Source organism: Primulina huaijiensis, chromosome 11 (assembly GCF_012295235.1).
Source record: "Primulina huaijiensis isolate GDHJ02 chromosome 11, ASM1229523v2, whole genome shotgun sequence".
NCBI classification, from domain to species: domain Eukaryota; kingdom Viridiplantae; phylum Streptophyta; class Magnoliopsida; order Lamiales; family Gesneriaceae; genus Primulina; species Primulina huaijiensis.
Window position 1 is genome coordinate 21,647,465 of NC_133316.1, and position 16,868 is coordinate 21,664,332.

At 34.3% G+C, this 16,868-nt stretch overlaps 4 protein-coding genes across 5 annotated transcripts; 3 read left to right on the forward strand and 1 right to left on the reverse strand.

Annotated features, from left to right (window-relative positions):
* The first annotated feature begins 61 nt into the window (after positions 1-61).
* On the forward strand, positions 62-4,448 carry LOC140988109 (shaggy-related protein kinase zeta). 2 transcript variants are annotated; one of them, XM_073457040.1, is made up of 12 exons: positions 62-229; positions 1,106-1,198; positions 1,391-1,450; positions 1,536-1,808; positions 1,897-1,971; positions 2,053-2,109; positions 2,765-2,905; positions 2,997-3,047; positions 3,143-3,238; positions 3,324-3,407; positions 3,581-3,682; positions 4,097-4,448. In XM_073457040.1, the coding sequence occupies exons 1-12, from the start codon at positions 107-109 to the stop codon at positions 4,196-4,198; spliced, it is 1,257 nt and encodes a 418-aa protein (XP_073313141.1). In that variant the 5' UTR covers positions 62-106; the 3' UTR covers positions 4,199-4,448. The 2 variants fall into 2 exon arrangements, with proteins under 2 accessions (XP_073313141.1, XP_073313143.1); XM_073457042.1 differs by lacking the exon at positions 62-229 and adding an exon at positions 761-813.
* Positions 4,449-5,526: 1,078 nt separating this feature from the next.
* Positions 5,527-8,234, forward strand: LOC140988974 (large ribosomal subunit protein uL5). Its single transcript, XM_073458103.1, has 5 exons — positions 5,527-5,676; positions 5,775-5,882; positions 5,984-6,026; positions 6,938-7,133; positions 7,804-8,234. Exons 1-5 carry the CDS (start codon positions 5,674-5,676, stop codon positions 8,000-8,002), a joined length of 549 nt encoding a protein of 182 aa, XP_073314204.1. The 5' UTR covers positions 5,527-5,673; the 3' UTR covers positions 8,003-8,234.
* A 1,258-nt stretch (positions 8,235-9,492) lies between these two features.
* On the forward strand, positions 9,493-12,704 carry LOC140987398 (chaperone protein dnaJ C76, chloroplastic-like). Its single transcript, XM_073455882.1, has 9 exons — positions 9,493-9,902; positions 10,492-10,620; positions 10,701-10,830; positions 10,987-11,107; positions 11,232-11,313; positions 11,478-11,531; positions 11,713-11,751; positions 11,966-12,068; positions 12,324-12,704. The coding sequence occupies exons 1-9, from the start codon at positions 9,681-9,683 to the stop codon at positions 12,458-12,460; spliced, it is 1,017 nt and encodes a 338-aa protein (XP_073311983.1). The 5' UTR covers positions 9,493-9,680; the 3' UTR covers positions 12,461-12,704.
* Positions 12,705-14,051: 1,347 nt separating this feature from the next.
* On the reverse strand, positions 14,052-15,094 carry LOC140988179 (uncharacterized). Its single transcript, XM_073457154.1, has one exon. The coding sequence runs from the start codon at positions 15,002-15,004 to the stop codon at positions 14,225-14,227; it is 780 nt and encodes a 259-aa protein (XP_073313255.1). The 5' UTR covers positions 15,005-15,094; the 3' UTR covers positions 14,052-14,224.
* Positions 15,095-16,868: the final 1,774 nt, after the last annotated feature.

A 16,868-nucleotide genomic window follows, 5' to 3' on the forward strand; every position in this document is an offset into this window, starting at 1 on the left:
ATATATTCGTCGATATATATATGAAATATGTGTATATAATTTAATTGAAAATTTTAATTAAATAAAAATATATAAATAATAAGAGAGGGAGAGAGGAGAAACTCACATGGATTCGTTGCCGGTAGAGCATCACCATAAGCAGCCACCCGACCATCATCATCACAATTTCTTTGACCAAGCTCAACAGCCACTTGCCGCCGGCGTCAAGGACTCTATGGAAACTGACAAGGTACTACAACCCATCCATCGCTCCGTAATTCATTAGACTTCTCTCTGTATTAGCAATGTGTCTTTAGCCAAATTTTGCTTGGGTTTCTTTTCTGATACCTCGATCTAGCTCCGAAGCTTTACCAATCTGTGGATCCTTACTTGTATAAGGATTTAGCGTAGTTCCCGGTGGCATATTTGGGGAGTATACTGGAGATCTGAGAGTTAATATATTTTTCGTGGGTGTTTTGGGTTCTAAGGTTGAGAGATTCTGGCATTCTGCTGGATTTTTTGGAAGGAAGAGTGTTGGGTCTGCCACTAATTTAAAACTATTATTTTTCTTTTGTGCAAGTATCTGTTTTTTTTTTCCTGTTGGATGTCCGTTTTGATGAAAATCTTTGAAATTTAGTTTACGTAAGACTGAGGGTTTTTTTTTCTGTTTTTTTTTTAATTCTCTATGCTCTTATGTTAAAAAAGAATCTTTTAAATTTTATTTCATTTTCCTCAGATGTGGCTTTCTACGGGTGAAATCTGGCTGCTTTTCGTGAACTTTAGTTGAAGTTTTCTTGAATTGAATGAGGGTTTGCTTGATGCAGTTGGCTTATGGTAGATTCTCCTTAAAATATAGTAGCCCTCCCTTCTCAAGTTTTCTGGCATGTATGGATGCTTTCCTGCGAGCCATCGCTTGTTGCAAATATTACCTTTTCAGTTCTAAACGTGTCATCTCTTTAGATCCTTGTCCCTTTTCCGTTTGCTCTGCAAGTAGATAGGAATTTAAGAATTTTCAATTAACGTTTAGCTGTCTTTGTTGTGTTACTTCTGCAAGTTGTGTTAGTTTAATTGTCTTAGCTGGAAAGTGATTTTTTAATGACTCTCCCTGGCTTGATCTTTGCTGCAGGATATGTCTTCCTCACTAGTTGATGGAAATGATCCACTGACCGGTCACATAATTTCAACAACAATAGGAGGCAAAAATGGAGAGCCCAAAAGGGTTGGTATCGAACTTCTTTATGGAGTTTCAGTTGCTGGCTTGCTGCAATTTTTTTTATGAAATTTAGAGATATTGGGACCGTTCTTATAAATTTCGAGATTTTTTGTTTCTTTTTTTATGTTCTTATAAATTGCTTGTTTGGGTGATCTTCTTAGCTAGAGCTAAGAGTATTTTTGTGGTGCTTTTCTGCAGACAATTAGTTACATGGCAGAGCGTGTCGTGGGTACTGGATCATTCGGTATTGTTTTTCAGGTTTGTATTCCTTATTTGATCTCAATTTTTTCCTTTAGAAGAAAATATTTTTAGACCTAAAAGGTTGTGATATTTTTTTCTGTAGGCAAAGTGCTTGGAGACCGGAGAGACAGTGGCCATAAAGAAGGTTTTGCAAGATAAGCGATATAAAAATCGTGAGCTGCAGTTAATGCGGTTGATGGATCATCCAAATGTGATTTCGCTGAAGCACTGCTTCTTTTCCACAACAACCAGAGATGAACTTTTCCTGAATTTGGTTATGGATTATGTCCCTGAGACTATGTATAAGGTTTTAAAGCATTATAGCAATTCAAATCAAAGGATGCCGCTCATCTATGTGAAGCTCTACACCTATCAGGTCTGATCGATGTCATTAATCATTTTCTCAGTAACTTGTATAAAATTTTCTCATCTCTGACTGACATAAATCTGCCAATGCTTTTCAGTTATTTAGGGGGCTTGCGTATATGCATAGTGTTGCTGGGGTTTGCCATCGCGATATAAAACCTCAAAATATTTTGGTTAGTGATGTTATTCTCCTGCATGCCGCCGCCATTCTGAATGGTTTTTTTTTCATGATAAAATACTATGTTCTGCTGCAGGTTGATCCTCTTACCCACCAGGTCAAGATTTGTGACTTTGGAAGTGCTAAAGCTCTTGTAAGTTCATTGCTTTCGAAGATTGTTTGCTCTCATTTGGTCCGCATCTGTATGTATTCATCGTATCTCGGTTATGTCAAAACATCGGGGTTCAGAAAATCTGTCCAATTCAGGGGAAAGAAATGAAAGAAATTTTAGCAATTTTAATTTTTTAATTAATTAAACAGTATGAAAACCTTGGAAATTGGATGATTTAAGTGGAGGAATGGCATGTCTTACCAAATTCTGTTCCATTCATTCGTTACATGGGAAAACAAGCTTATTAGGTCAAGTGCATGCTTTGCGAAAGAAGGGATTTCTGGTAAACCGCATAGAAAGACCCATTTATAGTTTCTCAATTTAGCAGAGCAGTTGCATATTAATTTCTTTGGGGTCCTTTCCTTTTCCTTTTTTGCTTCTTTTGCCCTGAAGCGATGGTCTGATATTTAATGGTTTCTTTTCTTTTGGGATTCCTAGAAGTCTAGAAGGTGGTTTCACCATGCTTTCTGAGTCAGATGAAGAAAATATTTCTGTTATCTCTATTGAGATTTTTCTTTCCTGGGTTTACAGTTTCAGAATCTCATATTGCTTATTAAACTAATCTTCTCTGCGAACTTAAATGGTTTTACCTTAACGTCTATGCTTTTTCCTCAATACATAAACATGTTATTCTCAGGTGAAGGGCGAAGCTAACATAGCCTACATTTGCTCTCGTTACTATCGGGCTCCAGAACTTATATTTGGTGCAACAGAATATTCAACATCAATTGATATTTGGTCAGCTGGTTGTGTTCTTGCTGAGCTGCTTCTGGGCCAGGTTTGTGTTTTTCCAAGTCTGGCTTATCCTGATTATCAACTTACACTTGCTCATGTTCCCCTTGTGCAATATCATTGTTCTTGTACTCCAGCCTCTTTTTCCTGGAGAAAATGCTGTTGATCAGCTTGTAGAGATTATCAAGGTATGAATCAACAGTATTTATATTACTCATTTATGAAGTAGAAATTTGAGCAATGATATGGCAGCCTTTACCTTATATACGACTTTGTTACACAGGTTCTTGGTACTCCAACTCGAGAAGAAATACGGTGTATGAATCCAAACTACACTGATTTCCGGTTTCCCCAAATTAAAGCCCATCCATGGCACAAAGTATGGCTGTTCCTGCTGTATATCGTTTCTCAGTGGTCTATAATTAAATTTGTTTTTTTTTTAATCAAGAATAATCTTTTTTCAGGTTTTCCATAAGCGGATGCCTCCTGAGGCCATTGATCTTACTTCTCGACTACTTCAATACTCGCCAAGCCTTCGATGCACAGCTGTACGTTTGATTTATATTGTTCTCGCGGAATTTTATTGTTTTATATGATACTTAAATAGCAATGCTGAACAACAAAATAATCTTTGCTGTTAATTTAGTTTTAGATTTTTTTCAACTACTTTTCTACTATATTTGTCAGTGATGTACTGGAATTAATATTTATGTGATTGCAGCTCGAAGCATGCGCCCACCCTTTCTTTAATGAGCTTCGGGAACTCAATACTCGGCTGCCAAACGGTCGCCCTTTCCCCCCTCTTTTTAATTTTAAACAGGAAGTACGGTTTCTAACTTCTCTTGTTTCTTTCCCTACTTTTAGACTCCAAAATTAGGGAATTCTACACGGAGTTCTCTGGTTCTTAATTATTTGACAGAATCTCTATCATTGTTTTAAATCTGAAACTTGATAATTTTTTCCTGTTGATTATTATATTGTACTTGTATTTGCTTCAAATTCACGCATTGCAACTATTGGAGTTAAGTTGGCATAAATTATATTTCAACAAATTTCTGCCCACGTTAAAATGGTATTGATAACTTGTTCTACAATGGTGCTGAAGCAGAATTAACTTGGTAAAAGCAAACCCAATGCTTAGGTATTGGAACATCATGTGTTTGCATTTCAAAAGCTTGCATTGCCATTAACGTGACATCAACAAAAGCTCATTCAACCTGAAATTCTCACTGGGCAGTTATCTGGAGCATCTCCTGAGTTGATCAGCAAGTTGATACCAGAGCATATTTGGCGGCAAGCTGGTGCAAGTCTTCCTTTCCCCCATCATGCTGCAACGTGATCGTTGGCACAAGAGCAATAGCTTTCTGTTTTATATTTTAGGGGCGTTTCAACCCAAGTAAGTGGGTCTTGACATCCCTTTATGATGGTGTATCATGTATAGTGGCTACTTGATTTAAGAGCAACGTCAATTGTATCGGTCTAGTATTCCTTGTAGTTAAAATAAGTTTCTTCCGTGTTTGTACATTTGTTTTGGTTGAACTCGGGATTTCTAAATGTAGGAGCAAATATGATCGTTGTGTTATTGTCTAGCTTAGCAGTTTTTTTCTTTGACAACTTAGTGCAAGGATTCCTTTGTTTTTCCATTTGTTTCCAAACTTGGGCGTGTTATGTTTCTTCTTCCACATGCAAGCTGTACCATTTCGATTTACCTAATTCTGCCCTGCATCTGAGAAGAATCCATATTCCGTAGTGTGCTTTAGTTGGATCTTATCCACTGTGTCTTTTTAACATGTGAAATACAATTGTGTAATATGAATTGTTCTTTATGTTTGCTAAACAAAAACGTTCGTGATTCCAAAATTTGGACTCTGTTAGATTGATTGGAGACGATATATCTTAAATTCTTGAATTGCTTGGGTTTACAAAGTTGAAGTTAATGTTATATTCATTTCTATCATATCGAATTATGTAATTTCAATGTTAATTCGGGTGAATTTATAAATCGCTATCACCTTCCAAAATAATATAGTAGAAGATAGCATAGAAAATTAAGTGATTATTTTGAAAAGAAAATGTCAATGTTTATATTTCTAATATATATCATATAATATAAATTTATTCTTACTACGTTTTTATATATTTTCTTTAGTAAATCGTTCTCTCTTTACAATTTAATGTATTATTTTATTCAACTTAAAATTTATTCTAAACTTCAATTGCAAGTTATTTTTTGTTAAAAAAAAATCACAATAAAATATACTCATAAAATATTTACCAAATAATACTAGTTTTATTGTTATACTATCACGTTATAGTTTGTTGACACATATACTTTCATTAATAAATTTTCTAAATAATATATATTTATCACCTTATATATGTTACTAGGTAAAATGATTGTGGAATAATACTGGATTTTTTTAATTTTAATAATATTATATACACAAAAATTCTTAAAAGACGGTCTCACGGATCAATTTCGTGGGTCAAATATTTTATTTGATTCATTCATGAAAAAGTATTATTTTTTATGCTAAGAGTTACTTTTTATTGTGAATATTGGTAGGGTTAATTCGTTTCACGGATAAAAATTCGTGAGACCGTCTCCCAAGAGATTTCCTCTATTATATATTATTATAGTTATATATATCTTATTATATATAGAACGCAATTTGCAGACCAAATTTTGCGAAAGAAAAGAGAATTTACGAAACACTCCTCTGCACGACCATACTATTAGGGTTGGTTTCATTGTCTGCACATTTCCTCGTAACTAGCAACTCCGTCCGCCTCCATCCGCGCCGTTACACCGCAATGGTAACCCCTTCTGTCCGTTTTGAATTCTGTTGTTATACACATCATCGTCACTAACTTGTTTTTTTTTTTTTTATGCTTGTGATAATGTTTGAAAATAGGCTTCGGAGAAGAAACTATCCAACCCGATGAGAGAGATCAAGGTTCAAAAGCTGGTCCTCAACATATCTGTCGGTGAGAGTGGAGATCGCCTCACTAGAGCAGCTAAGGTAGCTCTCATTCGCGGATGATTTTGTATATACATCCAATCATTAGTCAATGTTGTCTTCTTTTTTTTTCAGTAGTTCATTGCCTAGCTTTTTGTCCATAGGTGTTGGAGCAGCTCAGTGGCCAAACCCCTGTTTTCTCTAAGGGTAATTCTCTTTCAACTAGTGTTGAAGAGCATTTTAGGTTCCTGTTGTGGATCTTGAATTTTAGAACGACTTAAGTTGTTCAAGTGTTAGTGCAAAAAAAAATCTTAGGGTGCTTTTGTGTTGACCATGTGAAATAAATGATTTGAATCCATGCTTTAAATCCATTGTGACTTGTCCCTGTTTAGATATTTTGAACAGGGGGGATGTTAATTTCCTCCCATTTTATGCATTTGTACCACTGGATTTCAAATCCTCTGAGATGGGTCATGTGAACTAATCTCTCAGGACTCAGATCCCTCAAATCCAAATGGAACCTAAGACATTTTAAATAGTATTTCAACTTCAAAAAGATTGGTTACATTTTCTTGTTTGTTGGTGCATGTGGCTATTGCCAAGTTTTTCATTGTGATACAGGATTGTAAGTAAAACTTGAAAGATTTGAAAATGTTCCAGATAACCTAAGGATAGCTATGTGGGGGATTTTGTCAAGATTGTTGAATTGAGTTACGATTGTAATGTCTTACTGACCTCTTTTTTAATGGGTTGAGCATTAGGATATGAATGAATTATTCTCGAGTATGTCTGGTAAAGTTGCGACCTTTGGTTTCTATTGTGATATGATTGTGTAAAGTGGCATGCAAATACTGGATTTGGTATGTAAAATCAATTATCTGGTTCTCATCTCACCTCTAGGTTCAACTTGAATGTTCGTAAATGCTAAAAGGTTATCTCCAAGCACGAGCTCTGGAATTCTCATGCCTTATGTTTCATATAAGCTGATAAAAAATCTAATATCAATAATTTAACGTGCATGAAATTTTATGTTGTATACTCATGAACTTGTTAATCGTCTTAATTCTGTATTTGGATTTTTTATTATATTTTACTAATATAGTTTTTTTGTTTGACAGCAAGATACACTGTGCGGTCATTCGGGATCAGGCGTAACGAAAAAATTGCATGCTATGTCACAGTAAGGGGTGACAAGGCAATGCAGCTGCTTGAGAGCGGGCTGAAGGTCAAGGAGTATGAACTGTTGAGAAGGAACTTCAGTGATACTGGTTGTTTTGGCTTTGGTATTCAGGAGCACATTGATCTTGGAATCAAGTAATCACATCTGCCTTGTTTATGTTTACAAATTGTCTTGTTTTATATTTACAAATTGTCAGTGCCGCATCTTAAACCTGCCCCCAATATAAAAGTAAACAATGTTAGAGCTTTTCCCTAAAAAGTTTTATTGCAATATATGTTTTGACATAGAAACATGTTCATGTATTATGGAATAAGCTGTTTTATGAAATGCTTTCTACCCTCTCCCTGGAAAGATGAAGAGCTTTATTTTAATGGGAAAGAGTAAAGAATGGCAACTTGCTAAACTGTGTGTTATAGTTTGTTTTTTCAGAAATTGTATGCCTGAACTGTGAAGAGGATTCTTATCATCTGTAATTGAGGAGCTTTATTTTAATGGGAAAAAGTAAAGAATGGCAACTTGCTAAACTATGTGTTATAGTTTGTTTTTTTTCAGAAATTGAATGCCTGAACTGTGAAGAAGACTCTTATCATCTGTAATCGAGGCATGCCAATGTTTTGCATTGGTTGTTTATTCTTTATATTTCACAGAACATTTGTTATATTAGGTCAGGTCAATATGATTCGGACTTAAATTGGAAATTTGCTTTCACCAATCACCAGGACGACTGCTTAAATAGTCCATTAAAGGATTTATTGCCCTTGCACCAATGTTACCCTATTAATTATGCATTTACTATTTCTCCAGGTATGACCCTTCAACTGGTATTTATGGTATGGACTTCTATGTTGTTTTGGAGCGACCTGGTTATCGAGTGGGGCGACGTCGTAGGTGCAAGTCTCGTGTTGGGATCCAACACAGGGTCACGAAGGAGGATTCAATGAAGTGGTTTCAAGTGAAATATGAAGGTGTTATCCTCAACAAAGCGTCCAATATTGCATCCTAGTTGGAGAATATACGTTTGGTTGCCAAAAGCACGAGTTATTGCAATTTCTCATCTCCATATCTGTTTCTTTTTTACTGTTAGAAATCTTATTTTTCTCAAATATTTCACCATACATCTATTGTACCTGTTCGATCAGATCATTTTGGTTGAATTTCTGGTTTGCAGTCCAAAATTTGCTCTGTTAAGAGAGGACATCATAATTTGGTGTTATGGCATTGCGTTCAATTTACTATAGGTCATCTATGATTTCGTTGTGTTGGTTTATTTGTTGATCCCTTCTTTTATCTATAAATCACCAACTCAAAGCCAAAATAGGTTTGACCATAGTTCCCTATTTTTTTTTTTGAAAAAACTCGTGGTTTTATCTTTCAATGGAAAGTGTTCTGGGTTAGTTTTTTATTCCAATTTGTTTATGGTATGAACTAATTATAATTCTGATTTAGTCCTTTATTTTAGATCCTAGTTTGTTTTAATTTCGGGTTTTGATTTTCAAATTGAAGTTGGCTGATATGATTATGGTTGGGATTTTTACGAAACAATTTTGAAGCTGGTTAATGATTTGATTCTATCTTGTTCAAGTCTATGTGATTGAGTGTTAACATGAATATATAATGGGGTGTGAATCTTTTTAATTTGTATATTTTCTAGCTGATTTCACACTAAAAATGTTACTTTTCCGCAAAACGAATTCTCATTCAAACATATTTGTTACGGTAAATTTATGTTGCTCTCCCAAATAAATATACAATCATATTATGTTTAGTGCAACAATAATATGTAATAAAATTATATAACTCTACATACTGTTAAAAAGTTACATCCTTAATTAAGCCATATTTCCAAAAATAATGTTTGATATACTTTTTAAATACATAATAATATACTTCTTATTATGGTCATATTTTAAAAATTAATATTTTTTGCAAGAACTTCAAACCAAACCGTATTTGGTCAACTTTCAAGGTCGAAGAACCAACTCTTCACGGAATCAAGGTTTGTTCTTTCTTTTTCAGTAGAAGCAAAGGCAGAAAAAAGGCATTCCACGCCACTGATCTGATTTCATGTTTGCTTACTTTAAAGATAGTCTAGACATTTTTACTTTAGAAAGATAGTCACGAGATTCTTTGTATTTAATCGGTTGAGCAGATGAGTTCCAGTAATATTTTACTCGAGTTCGACTGGAAATAATTCAACTACTTAGCTCAACTCGACTCAAGTTGTTGTTTTCAAACTCGACTCGAAAATATATCAAGTTAATCGACCTCAAAAAACTAGATTTCATACTTTTTAAAAATTTTTAAATATATTTAATTTATATAAAGTAATCCCTCCTGCATAAACCTACGCTACCAAACAAAGCTTATGTTATTATCGGGTGACACGAAATATCAACGGTCTAAAGTGTGAATCAAACTCCAAAAAGCGTGCAAGGCAAATATACGCACTTCAAGACACGCGCCACCTGCCAATATTCACATTCATTCTAGATTCTTGCCAAACCAAATGGCTTTCGTCTTGCCATCTCATCATTTCCCCATTTTTATATTTCTTACGCTGATTTTTCTCTCCGCATAAATTTTGGAAAAAGCGTATTTTCTTTACTTCAGATTGTTTTCATTCCCTGTTTCTGGAAATAAAAATCCAGCATTTTTTGAGTTCTTGCGTGCATGCTGTGTTGATGGCTCAATTATTATCATCAGTGTGCACAGATATACTGAAATTCCAAAACCCAGTTCAGATTTTTTGTTCGACAAACAGATACCCTTTGTTGGGTAAACAGAGCGTGAAGTGGAACAAACATGGAGGGAAAAGAAGAAGTCATGGCAGGACGAGGGTTACATATCAAGATTCTGCGTCTTTTGAAGATATTGCAGATGATTATTATGCTCTACTCGGGCTGGTAATTGAATAAATTGATGTAATTTGAAAATCTGATTTGTTGTGAAATAGATAAAAACATGAAGCTTTGGTGTTGTTCCGTTGCTGTATCTTTAGTCACGAGTGTATGAGTCACTATTGTGTCAGGAATTAGTCTTTTATCTGCAAAAGTTTTCCTAAATTCTTGGAGAAAACCATTGGATGAGTTTCATTTGTTCTCTAGGTAATGGTATGAAACATGTTACAAAGGTGATGAATTTATTGGAAGTTAAGAAATTCGCCTGACTTGATTCGGAGTTTTTTGGACTGGTGAATGATGTATTATTTTCGAAACTACATTTTAGGGGAGAAAAGAAAAAAAAACCATCTTGGAAATAACTTTGTACTTGTATCATAATTGAAGAATGGTGATTGCATCTGTATCAATGTTTGAAAACAAATGCAAAATTCGGAAGTTCAATTTTATGCGCAGCTATATGTTTTTGTTTCACTAATTTTGTGTTTACTCGAGCTTACTTGGTGTTCATTATTTAAAACTGTGTCTGCTCTATATTTTCGTGTATTTAATATCATGCTTGATACTCTATTTCTTTGGAGGCCTATTTTACCAGCTTCCAAATGCGACCCAAGAGCAGATAAAAAAAGCATATTATAATTGCATGAAAACTTGCCATCCAGACTTGAGTGGTGATGATCCTGAAACCACAAATTTCTGTGTGTTTATAAATGAGGTTTATGAGGTGAATTCTTTTCCTGTGGACTCCTTCAAAACTTTGAGCTAGTTCTTGGACCTCATTCATGCTTAGAATTGCTTGTTCAGGTTTTGAGCGATCCTGTGCAGCGAATGGTTTATGATGAAATTCATGGATATTCTTTGACAGCAATTAATCCTTTTTTCGACGATTCGAGCACAAAGGATTATGTCTTTGTTGATGAGTTTAGCTGCATAGGTATGTTTAGAGTCTGCAACTTTAGCTATTATCGATTTATTTCACTTATGTTGATTTAGGTTTCTATAATTGATTCATATAGTCAAATAGGAAAACAAAATTGGAGGGAGGCGAATAAACCGATTCTTCATACATTCGTTTTAAACCATTTCTTAGGTTGCAAGAATTGTGCCAATATGTGTTCGAGTGTATTTGCCATTGAAGAAGATTTTGGAAGGGCCAGAGTTTACAATCAGTGCGGGACAGGTGAATCTGTTCAACAGGCAGTCGAGAGCTGGTAGGTTCAAGGTCCATCATAATAATTCTACCCATTTGTTTGGGGTGTTTCCGTCTACTTCAGTAGAGTGTATCTAGAAAGAGTGGAGGTTTTAAGATAACTGATACTTCTATCTTCATTTCAGCCCAGTTGATTGTATCCACTGGACATCGGCTGCTCAGCTATCATTGCTCGAAGATGAAATGAGAAGAGTTGAAAGAGTAAATGTAAGAATTAAGAAATCACCACCTCCCAAGAAATTTTGAACTTGGACCTGCAACTTTTGTTGATATAATTATCTTTTTTCTTGGATGGTATTTAGTCTCGACAAATGTGATGAACATCAATTTATATAAACTGCTAATTTCATAAATTTGAAACCGTGTATCAGGTCGCCTTGATGCTCTCCGGAATGGGCTCAGCGTCCATTGATGTATTTCGCATGGTAAAACCATTTGTAATAATCGCTTTGAGACGAGTGGCAATGTCAAACAAGTCATTTGAATGCAGTCGAGTTCCTTAATAGTTGAAATTGCCATGTCAAAATAACCGTTGACATTTTTTCCTTTGAAAATAGTATCTTACTCAATATATTAATCCTAGTTGCTCTGTAATTAATGGTGCAGGCATGCTCTAGATGGGAAAAAAGACAGATCAAAATCTTGGTGAGATTACTACAGCAAAGTTCAGAATGTTTTATTCTAAAATGTGAACGAGGGATATGATACTAGATATGAAGAAAAAAAATGTTTTGCTTCCTATTCCTGGATAAGAAATGTTTCTTTTCTGGCTATTCAAGAATTTATGAACTAATGAATCACATGTATCAAGAGTGGTTTATTGAGCAAACAAGCAAACATGTCATTTTTTTTTCTGCAGGGAGATGCTAAAACAAAGATGATGAAACAGAAAGATTCTGATAAAACTCAATCATTTTGGGACAACCTTTGGGGAAACCCCAAAAGGAAGTATAATAACCAAGGTAAGGCTATCGATATAAACGCTACCCTATCGCTTGCGTAGATTAAACATGCCATCAATTTCCTATGAAACATCCAAATCTCTACCATTTCTTGAGGAACTGGAAGCCAAACTCGAAGGTCTTTTCAAAACTACTTATTTTCTTGGAAACTTGTTTGATTCTTACTTTCCTTACCTTCCAACAAAAATTATAGTAGAGTGTGTAAATAGTCTTGAATCAATTGTTTAACAAAAGAAGGTTTTTGTTGTGGCTCAGCTTCAGAAGAGGAAATGGAAGAGAGGGCATCGCGAGCAGCTGCAGCAGCTCGCCGATGGAGGGAATATTCAAGAAGAGGCGTCGACAAAGCCCCCACCCGCAAACTTCCTGAAGCTGTCTCCAATAAGGAGTGGTAAACAGATTAAATTGACATTGATCTTTCATGTGTATATTTTATTTTTATATAGTTACAAGTATTTCACATTCTGCTTGATTCAAATTCGTAATGTATATTGTATGCGAAAGTTTATAAAATCTTGTACACTCTGCTGAAAGATTATCAGAATCGTACACAGATTTGATGTTGAAAAAGGAAACGAAAACATGAATGGCTAGCACTCCTACACTCTGCTAGGATTCCACGGTTAAATTAAATTTATGCTTCCAAAGGATGAAATTGTTTTATATAATTCAAGTTGTATATGTTCTATATAACTTGTGGATGATCTAATGGTTATGCTCTATACTTCTAGGTTCTCACATGCATATACACTGCAAAAAAAATATATCAGTTAGCTGACGGTTTTTAATATTATTTGTATGTTATTATATTTGTCTAAAAATTTAAAATAACGACCGAGAATTTTCGTGCCATCAAAATTTGCACGCTGATCCATCCTAATGTAGGAAAATCTTTATTCCGAGTGCTTATCCAAAAGAGTGTATGGTGAAAATGAACCCGAGAATCATTTTTGTTAATAGAAGAGAAGATATGTCCACTCTGAAAAACAAGAAAAGAAGATATCATGCTATCCACGCTGGCATAACTTTTTAAGGTGGCAGCACCACGAGGATACGTGGCAGCAATTCATAATAGAATATATTTTAGTAATTATAAAATCTTTAAATTATGTAATAATCACAAAAACCGATATTAATTATTAGGGCATCCAAACTTTCTCAAAAAGTCTTCTACGTTTCATTCTCCTACGTTTATTTTAATAAATATTAACATTCAATATTTATAGATTTATTATCCAATCATCCATTTTTTTTTTCATTTTATATTAAAAAAATATATTTTCAATTTTATTTAAGCTTTTAAAAATTATTTTTAAAAATAAATAATAAAATTATTTTTAATTTTTTGTTATTTAAAATTATTACATCTTATTTTACGAGTGTAATATATTTAAAATTAAATTTTCATTATAAAATTGAAAGAACACTTATACTTAAAAACAATATTTAAATTTTAAAAATAAGATTCTATAAATGATTGTGTATTCCAAAAAAATTTCTAAAAAATCCTCTGTAATTTTAATCTATTTCGGATAAAAAAATAAGATTCTAGAAATAAATATTTCAAATGAAATTGAGACTATGAAGATATTTATTACGTTCGTATTTTTGAAAGCCCAATTGATGCGACGATGTGGGTGTCAATTTGAACATCAATATAGATGTAAAATATTTAATAGTCGGCAAAATTTTATATATACACACACACACACACGTACGTATACAAATCTTTGGAAAATATTAAAATAAAAAGAATTAATATTTCTTGCTTGCACCTTTCTAGAAAATGCTCTCAATTGAGTTTGACTTCGGAACGTCGTTAAAAGTGACATCTTCAGTCGGTCAGTCCTCGTCCAATACCTAAAATTCTTTTAACATTATTCCACTTCATTATTCTACTATTCTTGTCACTGTGTAATCAATCAAACAATGGGCCAATCCAAATTAAATATTTCTATAAAATTTCATATAGAATCGAATTGTACCCAACCCATTATCAAATGCACTTAATAATTAAAGTTGAATCTCGAAATCTCGTTTATTGACGTGATTTTACCCATTTTTTTAACATTTTCTTTTATGATTTAACCACTGTTTGCTCAAATGAAATTAAACAAGAGAGACAGACAGAGATACAAAATTGTTGCAATTTACAGTGGTCATCTGACAGTGGAAGCAACAGTGTGAGCCCAAAATCTGAGATGATCTTTCAACTCCATTTCATTGCCAAAAGCTGGAATTCTCCAATCCATCAACGGGTTCTTTTCATCTCCCGAAAATTCCCATGCTTCCGAAAGATAAGGCCTCGAGACTGATACCTTGCAAGAGCTTTTATCAGATTCCTCCGTGCTGTTTATTCCAAGTCTTTGAAGCCCTGGAATTATCGAAACCAGTCTGGAATTCTTATCCTCTTCAGAAAACACAAATCCCAGATCCATAAATCCCTTTAATTCCTCGAATTCAAGCTCTGATAAGCTTTTACCGCTCCCTTTTCTCCCCATCCTCGGCCTCCTTTTCTTCCCTTCATGAACGGACGGCTCTGTGTGAGAGAGGTAGACCCGAGATCCTTTCCGGTTAGTCTCGTATCCGTTGCGAGTATAAATGATTGCCTGCTCTTCTTTTTCTTCCGGGAATTCTCCAATTTCTTTACCTGAGAGTATAGTCTGCAGCTGAGGAACAAGAACTGAATCCGGAGAGGGGGAACCAGACGAATCAGAGCAATCTTTCGAACTCAAAAACTGGTCACTCAAAGATTTTCTCATCAGGGTCTTGATGGGCTTAAGCTTTGGTTTTTCAAAAACCATATCTTCTTCTGCTTGAACTTGAAGAACTGGACTTGTTTTCACTGTAAAGCAAGAGAGCTTCTTCTCTGAGAGAACTCCACATCCAAACCAGTAAGAATCGAAGAGATTCAGCAGCACTGTCTCTTCATCAGACATTTTTTGTCGGTTCCTGAAACTATGTTCAAGGAATGAGTGAAGAATAAGAATTTGAAATATTGTCAGATCTTGTGATGAGCAAGGGAAGCCGGCTATAATTTTATATATATACTACAATCAGAGATGCTTTTACATTTTTGACCCTCAATTTGATTTTAAATAATAATAATAATAATCATGAAATATTAATGGAATATTGTGTACAAAAATTATATAACATTTATTTATTTTTTGTTAATTAGTTCATACATCTCTTTAATGCTGAGGTAGCAATTATTTAATATGTTTTTTTAGTAAAAAAAAAAACATGTTTTTAAAATTCAAGTGTGAATTTGTCAGAGTCCACACACTTGATTCTACGCGATTAAAATTTTTTTAATAAAAAAAACTACAAAACGAGGTGAACATTTGGTTTATTTATTATTCTTATTATTTTAATATTAGTATTATTATTTTTTATTTAAAATGTTGTGACCGAATATTGGAAAGTGTGGCCCAATTTTATTCTTAAAGTCGACGAATCATTTAGCTCACATTTTCCATCAGATCCACGCGTTTCATTATCGTGCCATTCATTCTTACCAAAAATTGGCCACACTTGTCCTATTCTCAACCTATCATAACAATAAATCGAAAACCCAAAAAAAAAAAATCAAAAATAAAATCATAGTAACTGAAATCACAAAAATTCAAATTTTGATTTAGCTGCTAATCAAAACCTGAAAATCCGGTTCAGGGTGATATTTTAATGTTTCAAACCGCAATGGTTATACCAGAATCTAACCATTTATCTCTGGTTATTTTTTGGAATTAAACCGAAAACATATAACCACAACATGAAAAAAAATAATCAATATTTCAATCAATATGTAACCATATATGTATTTTTTTGAAATTCTACTGTTGATGTCTGAAAAAATTGGATGAGTTGAGTGAACAATTTTTTGGACAGGAAGTGTCATTCTTTGTGTATTGACCTGGGAGGGAGGATGAGCCTGGATCGGGTGGTCTGCACAAACTCAAACAAGAAAATGTTAGTGGACATCGTAATGGTTTTCCACGTAGTCATTTTAACGTTCAAATCAGTAAAGTATTCATACAAAGAAAAAGAAATATTTAAGAAAATGAATATAAATAGTGTTTGTGAGAATGAATTGAGCTCCCTGTATTTTACTTTTGCTAAGGTATTTATAAGGTACCGAAGTTGGTGATTCTCTCGGGATTCTCGTGTATTGGCCATGATGTAAGGGCATAGGCCATGTTATAGTTTGGCCACGACTTGTAAACATGGGAAGTCCCCGATGGATTGACTCAATTTCCCGGGTACTTTACCTTGCTTGGCAGTGAAGACTCCAAAATGTTGCAAGTTTCCGAGATGTTAAGGGCTTCCCTGCCTTATCAGACACCCTTCTCACCAGAGCATTATCATTCAACTATGTCTCCCTAAGTACTCTGCCTCCGAAGTGTTACAAGTGTCTGGGATGCCAAGAGTGTCTTTGCCTGGACAGACACTCTTTTTACTCGGGCTCATCTTCCACCTAGGCTTCCTTTCTCATCCAGAATCCGAGGATGACTCGGGCACTTCCTGAGACATCATCATCTACCAAAACACAAACTCCTATGAAATCTTCTAATAAATCAATTTTGTTAGGCAAATATCTGACTCGACGTGACTTATGAAAAAATATTAAAATTTATATAAGAAGTATTACTTTTTACTGCATGTATGTATCGAATCGATCCATTTCATGATATCCAAAACGAGAATGACTTTGCTCGAAAATGCGATGTGTCATATACGGAGTTTACATCTTTTTAAAATTCCGATAACATTGGAGATTGAGACATAAACTACACTATGGAG